This window comes from Kryptolebias marmoratus, linkage group LG1 (assembly GCF_001649575.2).
Source record: "Kryptolebias marmoratus isolate JLee-2015 linkage group LG1, ASM164957v2, whole genome shotgun sequence".
NCBI lineage: Eukaryota > Metazoa > Chordata > Actinopteri > Cyprinodontiformes > Rivulidae > Kryptolebias > Kryptolebias marmoratus.
The window spans coordinates 32,525,378-32,534,397 of NC_051430.1; the positions used below are offsets into that span (position 1 = coordinate 32,525,378).

Below are 9,020 nucleotides of genomic sequence, written 5' to 3' on the forward strand. Positions count from 1 at the left end.
GATAATGGAGTCTGTTGTCATTTGATACTGTTACGTCTAACAGGTACATATATATTGCTGCACTAAAATGCAGCAGATCTCATCTGTGAAAGTTCAGTTAAATGTCACTTCGAAATAAAGCTTGAAAAAAGTAAGAAATGAGATTATTTTTTTTTAATATTTTTCAGAGAATAACTGACAACGTACGTAATTGGGGTATATCGTGATATATATCGTTATCGTGATATAAAATTATCCATATCGTGATGTAGGATTTGTTCCATATCGCCCAGCACTACTTTGAAGGTTCAAATTCCAGGAAGTGAAAACAGATTCTGTTGTGATATTTGCAGAATCTGCATTAATAGATGTGAAGGACTGAGCAGTTCAGTTGTTTAATTCCAGTTCTTTTATTTAACAGAAAATATGCTCTGAGTGGTTTTTATAAGAAATGCAGCTGAAGAGGTTGATAAATGTCTGCTTCTACTGAATCAAGATCAGAACCCTGACAGGAACTAAGCCACCTGTGATGGGGGGGGGGGGGGTCAGACATACCTGAGTTGTACCTGAGCTGGACCTCCTTCACCAGAGTCACGTTGGCAGATCGTCTGAAGATCCCCTCCATCTCCAAACCTGACACACACACACACACACACAGAGTCCAGATAAAGGAGCTAAGTCAAGTGTGTGTGAGCAGCTTTGTTCTGTAGCTCAAAGTAGCAAAACACTAAAATTTAAATGTTGCAAAAGGCTGGCTTAAAGTAAATAAAAGAAAGAAGAAGCAACACACTAGCTATGAGTTACAAAAAGCAAAATGCTAGCTAAAAGCCAAAAAGAGTCAAATACCTACTAAAAGCTAAATGTAGTAAATACTAGCTAATACTAGCTACTATTGCAGGGCAATAGTAGAGCTACTAGAGCAGCTTTGGAGGGAAATTGTAAGGTCCCCTTTCGAAGAACCACTTTTGCTCAAAGTGCACTGTCTGTGAGAGGATCTGCAGCTTGGAACTCACTTCCTGTTCACTTAAAGTCTGCAACCAGTTAAATGTTCAAAAATCAAACAAAACTCTGGTTATGTCAAAAACAGACCTGTACTCATTTTTAATTTCTTTACACTTCTCTGTTTGTATATATTATGTTGTGTTATTTCAAATGATTTTACTTTAATTTTTTTTTTTTTTTAAAAAGCCCATCTAGGGACAAGTGCTGCGAATTAGCTGTTGCTATTGCACCATGATGCTAACATGGGACTGCTGTTTCATTCAGTTTGTCTATGTAAATGTGTGTCTGTCCCTATCAAATAAACTTGAAAGAAAGAAAGCTACAAAAACAAGCTAAACATGGGAAATGATAGTTATAAGCTAAAAGTTGCCAAACGTTAACTGAGAGCAACAAATGGTAAGCTAAAACCTTAAAGTAGCAACAAACTAGATAAAAGCTAAAATGATCAAAAGACTAGCTTAAAGCTAAAAACAGGACAAGAAGACAAAATTAAAGCCAGAATGCTGGAGCAGATTTCACGTTTTTTTTTTAAAGGAGTTAAAGAAATCTCTCTGCATTTCTATGGGGAAAATATTTCTTATCCAAATGAAACTTATGAAAAGTATAAAAACTACAAAAAGCAAAACTTGGAGCACCCCTCTCCTCTGAGTGAACAGAGCACCTTGGCATGTGAATGGTTAAAATAGAACAACGTGTGCAGAAGTAGTTAGACTGCACAGAAAAAATTAAAAAAAACACTGTGTGAACGCTACTTCACCATTTCTACGATAATGGAAGCAAGAAACCTCCAGAAAGCTTTGTGTTGGCGTTACCTTGTTCAGACAGGAAGCTGATGGTGTCCCTCATCACCACAGGAACCGGATCCCCATCTGGATCCCTCTGCCTCAGCCTGGGACACACACACACACACACACAGAGAAAATAAGAAGTTCAGCAGATCCCAGCAGCTGAACTCAGAGGTTCTTGTACTCACACTGCAAGTGGAACCCCGAACACCTGGTTAGGGAGAGGTGGGCTCCGAGGAGGGGAGGTGGGGGGCTGGGCGCTGGGTTTCAGGGATGCTCTCAGTTTGTTGTCGTACCTGACGAGGAGAAGGTCACATGATCAGCTGCCGTGGACTTTAGAGGCTGCAGGTTTAGGATGTGATGGTGTGTTCTTACTCTCTGACTCGGGCAGGAATCATCAGCTGGTCACACTTCACTACGGCCTCCAGCTCACTGAGATAGCTCACGTAGTTGATCTTCCTGCCAAATTTAAAACTGAAACAAAAACGGACACCATCACCTTCAGATCACTCTGCTCCATTCAGTAATCCTCATAGATTCCCCCCCTCCCTGATATTCTGATAATTAGGAAGCAGTACAACATGACCAATAACTGGTGGTGGTGGGGTTGCTACCAAAACTTGGCGCCGTTTGTGGAGACAACGAAAGCGCTATGGACAACGTTGGCCCTGTGTTGTTGCTGTTTTTTAAACTTATGGGGATTCTCCTGAGACTTCAGGAAGAGAGGCGCAGTGGAAGAAACGCTCTGGATGCTGCGATTGTTGCGCGGAGTAGGACGGCTGTTATCCGCCGGAGATTTCAGGCTTTACAGGCCTTCAGCTGGGGGACAGACGGCAGAAACGCTGCAGGGTAAGCTAACGCTGCTGTTTATATTCCTACGTTCGCTCTTTATGCTTGCATCTGGTCACACCCATGACCAATGAGGGAACAGGAGCTAAGGTTGCTCCGCCCACGAAGCAGGGCCGGCCCGGCTGGCCCTACTCCGAAGCAGGGACCGGCCTCGAAAAAATGCCGGTGGAAACGCGCGCAAAGCAAGCCGAGCAGAGTGGAGCCGGGACCTTTAGAGCCGGTGGAAAAGGGGCAATAGTGGCTAAGATGAAGTGGGTCACATGGGTCAATACTTGAGGGAGGCACAGAAGTGAATTGGCACCAACTACTAGTCAACAGAACTGTAGCTCGAGACTGTAAGACCAGACACACAAACTACAGGAAAGCCTCTGACTCGATGCCTCACACATGGATACTAGAGTGCTTGAAACTGTACAACATCAACAGGACACTAAGAGCCTTCATAAAACACTCAGTGGGAGTGAGGAAGATGACTCTAGAGGCCAATTTATAGCTAATTGCACAAGTCAGCAAACGCAACAAAAAAAGGTAATCAATAAAATAGAACGACTGCAGTGAGAGCACATGGAATTTAAACCATATGCTTCTATATTGATGGTAAATTATCCTACTTCCTGTCCTGGACTGAACGTTTCCATGTTGTCAGATTAGACCTCAGTCCGGTAAAGATAGGTCCAGAGAGTCTGACTACAGAAAACCACCAGCAGAGGGCAGTATACATCCATCAACATGTCTGTGTATACTGCCTCTACTAGTAAAGGTAATAAAGTTTAAAAAATTGGTCCTTTCCATCAGTGGAACTGATTATGTCACTGTTTAATAGAAAGATTTGAGAACTCTTGAATCAGCTCCATAGTAAAAAAGAAAAGTGATAACATTCTGCATTCATTACCTGATCATCTATAAAAGCAGAAAAGAATCCGAGCAGTTCTAAAAGTTCATTTACAGAAGAACTGAAGCCTAACAGACACACCCAGTCGCACTTTGACCACAGTTTTATCAGCAGAGATAAAACCTGACATCCATCTAATCAAACTCAGATTTATCTTCAGAGAAAATAAAAAAAAACATTTTATTTTCACCAGTGAAAATAAAATCAGTGAAAGCTTAACCACCAACCTGATGAGAGGTTTGAAGAGGATGAGCAGAGTCTTGATGAACATAGTTGGATGGACAATGTATAAAGCCTTGATGTTCTTCTTGTACCTGAAAACACAAACAGAAAACTGCTGATGATGAAGGTGTGAGGTTATTTCTCAGTTTAAAAGAATTAATAATGGACCCATTTTTTAAATACATATACAGCTATCAGTCATGTGGTCAGTCTGTTACAGTTACACAACCCCAACTCTGAAAAAGAACAAAATATTAAATGTAGATAAAAAACTAAATGTAATTTTATTCACTGTGAAACACGGTAAACATATCAAATGTTTAAATTAAGAAAATTTGACCATTTTTAGCAGAATAAGGCAATATTAAATTTGTTGGTAGATTTAGGACAGGGGCAAGAAAGACTGAATGAATACGACTTTGCAGATAATTAGTTTAATTGACAATAGATGAGTAAGAAGCCTGGATCTCTCAGAAGTAAAGATGGGCAAAAAAAAACGAGTCTGAAAATAGTCAAACAATTTCACATGGTGTTCCTCAATCGAAAATCGGGGAGTCTTTGAATACACCACCATCTACAGTTCATAATATCATCAAAAGATCTCAAGAATCTGCGGAGATTTCGGAGGTCGAAGGTCAAGGCTGAAAGTCAGTACTGGATGTTGGTGATCTGTATTAAAAACAGGTCTGATTCTGTTCTGGACTCAGGAACACTTCCACAGATCACTGTTCCATCCATTAATGCTGCTTAAAGCTCTATCAGGCAGAGTGGAAAACTGTATATACAGGTTTTATAACAACATACGCCCTCATTCAGGTGACATCTTTTTCAGAGAAGTCCTTGCATATTTCAGAAAGACGCTGTTAAACCACATTCTGCACCCATTCCAACAGCGTGGTGTCGTAATAGAAGAGTCAAGGTGCTGAGCTGAGAGAAAACCTAGATGTTGCATATTGTTGGTGGATCTGGACCTGAGTTTCTTGAGTTGGGCTTTATTTGAAAGACCCTGCCCCCTTGTTGGGATACTGAAATCCCAATAAAGCAGAGGTGTCAAACCCAGTGACGCAAGGGAGCCAAAATTAAACATTTGGTCCGAGCCAAGAGCCGATCACGATCAACATTTATTATAAATTACATAAATTAATTGGTTTTAGATGTATTATGTCAACTCCTTCACAGAATTTACAGCAAACAGACTTTAATGAACACAGACAAATAGATCAAACTTCTAAAAGCTCATCATTAGCAGTCATTTCTTACGCCTCACTCAGCTTTTAAATGAATTTTTTAACATTAAAACAGACAAAAACCTGATCATACAGAAATTAAAACTATATATTGTTGGCTTCTAAGTCACTGTCAGAGAAAACTTCACTAATTAGGCTCAGTTTCTTTAAGCAAAATAAGAAACAAAGACTCGATCTGAACCAGACTGGAGGGCCGGATGAAATGTTACAGAGGGCCGGATCTGGCCCGCGGGCCTTGATGTTTGACACGTGTGCATTAAAGCATGTTGACTCTTCTGACAGATTGGCGCTGGTTGGTGCTCTTCAAAAGGAGATTTTACTGAAGAGTGAGACCAACTTACTTCCTGTCGAACTCCCGGTATGCATCTCGAAGCCAGCTGAGAGACGGTTTGTTCTCACTGGTCAGCCCATGATGGAAATAAATCAGAGTGTAGTCACTTTCTACGTACTGGTCCAGGGTTCCTTTAAGATACCTGCAAAAGATACATTTATTTATCCACATATCAGAAGAAAAGTTGTCTCGTGGAGCTACATAAATAAAGTTAACAGATTCAATTCAACCAACGATTGGTGATATATCTCCATGGTGTTTTTATTTGGTGGTGAAAGGACCAGGCAGGAAAACCCCTGTTCTTAATACAAATGTAAAAATCGGCTATTTGTGGCCAATATTAACACAAAGTAAGAAATATAGCAGATCCAGTCTATTTTTATCACGTTAATTCCAGTTTATTTCATTTCAAAACAGTCTAATTCAATCCAGTTGGTTCCAACTGAATAAATTATCTTATTAATTATTTCCAATCTGTTATTTCTAATTTCATGCTGTGATAATCCTATTTAATACATATCCAAATTCAATAAGATACAGTCTATTTCCATCTAATATATTCCAAAATAAAGTCAGGGTTACCAAGGAAATGGGTTTTCACCAAACTTTTGTTCCAAAACTTTTATATTACGACTATAACTGTCATCAAGACTTCAGAATCCATCTTCCTAAACGTGAGAACCACTTCCTTATGGAACCCAGTCATTTTTTAGTGCTTGAAGCATTTTTCTCAACCTTGTGTTTTCACCTTGTCCACCATTTTTGGCAACTAAGTGTGAAATCTCGTGAGATTTTATGTGATTTAAGTTTTATGTGGGGGGAAAAAAGATGGAAGAGCATGTGTGTGACTGGGAAAAGTTCAGAGCTGCTACAGCTTTTAGATGTCTCTGTTTTGTGAGGAAACTGCTGTATTTTATGCTTAAAGACGGGTTTCCTACGATGGCGAGCTACCCACTCAAACTTATCTGGACTACTGCTCTTGTCTTGGTATCTCATAAACCGTGGGATTAATACCAGCGTTTGGATTTAGTCTGGATAATTGGGGAGATGTTCAGATTTTGTGTTTATTTAAATGATCCGGTTCATACATTGGTGACAGAGCTTTCTGTGTATATTGTAAATAACTTCTCAATTTTAATACAAATCACCTTATGCACCATTTTTCTGTTTCCTGTGTGTTCTTAAATGCAACCATAATCCTTCCTGAGCCAAACCTTTGACTCTTCTGATAATTAGCCTTCTACTGCTTAGTGAACACCACTTTACTTTACCTTATCGTTAGCATTTACATCATATATGCTACACTTACACTGAATAAAGCCATCCATTTCTGGTTCTGACCTGAATCCAACTTACATCAGCAGCTTGTGGTGGTCCAGCTGGTGGTGTGGGGGCATCCTGCAGGCGTTAAACACAATCACCTTCCTGCCAAAGTTATCATCCCCTGCAGACAGAGGATTCTCGTGTTGTGTTAAAACTATTTTTTACTTAGAAAACACAAGCAAAACGGTTCTTCGCGAAAAACTGACCCGCCACTTCAATGATCTGATGCCTCGCAATGTCGTAGTAAGGGTGGTCCCAGGGCAGGTGGGGGGAGCCGGCGTTGAAGTCCTGGGAAACATCTGTCTCTGAAATCAGAGTTTCAGACACAAGAGATTCTCCGTTCGCATTCGTCGCAACTTCATTCAAACAGCTGCTGCATAAATGAAGCATAAATACGTAATAAAAGGTTGGTTGGGACCTACTCACCGGACTTACTGAGCGCAGACTCGTCGGCAGGCCACTGCTGGTCCTCTATGGTGGTCAGCTTCAGCTGTCCTAACTGCGCAGTTGCAGGGTCTTCGCCCAAATCTACCAGCAGGTCCGACGACATTGTGCTCTCTGTTACACACACAAACAGGGCCGTGGTGTCAGCTTAAACACTCGCCCACCTTCAGGTAAATCTGATCCCAATGAGATTAACATCATCTCACTACAGATGGGGCTCCTTCAAATTAAAAGCAGCTGCATTTTGGAACAACTCAGTGTTCACCAGCTGGTGTCAAACTATCAGTACAATACAACCCATCTGGATCCAGCTGTTTGCACTGAAACACGAGTGAAAGAAAGAAGTCGCTGAACGAGCAGCACTTCAGACAGCAGAGGAGACACCGTGGAGACGAGGATGTGGGTTTGGGACCAAATGAACTGATGTCATGAGCCAGAATTCTCAGTAAGATAAAAATGCCTCTGGAGAAAATAAACTAGAACCCAACGATTACAGAACAACATGAAGGAAATGCTTTAATTTCACTCATTTTAGATTTTTTTCCCTTAGAAGTAAATGTTACTGGGACTAAAATATAGATGTAGTTGCTGATGTGCACCCTCCACCTATTTGCCATTTCAGGGAGTTTTCAGATATTTTCTGGAGCTACCTATATTAAAAGTTTGTAAAACACATTGTTAAACCATTGCTTTTTGGCCTGAAGCACTCAGAACACTGAACCTGTACGTTTGACATATTGTAAATAAAAATGAAGCTCAAGTATTTGAGTTGACATTAATCTTGTGTCATGATAACTTGCTTCTGACAAAATTATACATTGTTTCAGAAAAGAATTGTATTATTTTATTGAAATTAACTTCCTAACTCGAACCGAGATTTGGAAGTCTGCGTATCAATGATGTGACTTAAAATGAAGCATTCGATCAAAGGTGTCATTTATTTGAGTTCATTGTTTTATTTCCACTGAAACATCAGCAAAATGACTCCAACCATGTTAACAGCTGTGGGCGGTAGCTACAGATGTGTGTGGATGTTCAGACTGAGAGAGCGTGACCAAAGAAGAGAAGTTATAATGAAGAGAAGGAAGTGAGTTATAGCTCGATTTACACAAAATCTGCTAATTTGGCCATTTTTGTTATTACACGGTTCCTACAGGGTAAGGGCCAGGAAACAAAACAGAAAATAAATCATCTTTCATTTTTATTCAAAGAGTCAAAACCAGTGATTCACGATTTGCAGGAAAACTGTCAACTTGAAGAAAAGGGAAAGATCCTCTCGAGTGAGTAATGACCAAGTCTAGACTAGATCAGCTCGACGGACGCAGCAAAACAAACAGAACTACAGAAACTGTATTCTCCCTGTCTTATGAGGACTTTAAAAGATATTCATTAACTCAGTTTAATAATCAGACTTTTTAGACTCCTCTTAGTGTGTGTGATGTGCCTGCAGATAAAGTAAATCAATAGAACGTAAAAACACAGAGGAAGTCTGAGTGTATCCATGGTAATTATAAAGACCTGAAAACTGAAAGGACACCCCGATCACAGGGAAGTGAAAACCACCAATGAGGAGACTTCTGAGAGATCATAAGACATCAGAAACCAGGTTGTTCATTCTCACTACCACATGTGGTGAAGTAGTTGCTCATCCAGCTTTACCACATACTGTCTCTGATGACAACAAAGTGATCCGATCACTCAGTCACCTCAGCCGCAGCATCAGGATGAGCTGAGACTGAGTTGGTGCTGGGCGATATAACGATCCATATCGTGGGGACGATAGAAAAGTGTCTATCGTGATATATTTTCTTCTGTCGTTTCTATCATAATTGTATCAATGATTCATGTAAATATTTCATAACGTAGGCTACGACAAATGTATTAGTGTTGTCACTTTGCATACATTCAGTTTATAGAAGTGATAAATAAGAAGAAAAAATAACTAT

The 9,020-nt window shown here is 40.1% G+C and overlaps 1 protein-coding gene across 1 annotated transcript in view; it reads right to left on the reverse strand.

Annotated features, from left to right (window-relative positions):
• The window catches only part of arhgap1 (Rho GTPase activating protein 1), a 17,529-nt gene that overhangs the window by 5,695 nt on the left and 2,814 nt on the right, over positions 1-9,020 (reverse strand). The window contains exons 2-10 of the mRNA XM_017426379.2: positions 7,057-7,188; positions 6,837-6,935; positions 6,664-6,751; positions 5,318-5,449; positions 3,735-3,821; positions 2,142-2,240; positions 1,955-2,062; positions 1,794-1,870; positions 535-612 (exon numbers count right to left, since the gene is read on the reverse strand). Coding sequence (XP_017281868.1) covers positions 535-612; positions 1,794-1,870; positions 1,955-2,062; positions 2,142-2,240; positions 3,735-3,821; positions 5,318-5,449; positions 6,664-6,751; positions 6,837-6,935; positions 7,057-7,180 — 892 coding nt within the window. The 5' untranslated portion in view covers positions 7,181-7,188. The remainder of the gene's footprint in view (positions 1-534; positions 613-1,793; positions 1,871-1,954; positions 2,063-2,141; positions 2,241-3,734; positions 3,822-5,317; positions 5,450-6,663; positions 6,752-6,836; positions 6,936-7,056; positions 7,189-9,020) is intronic.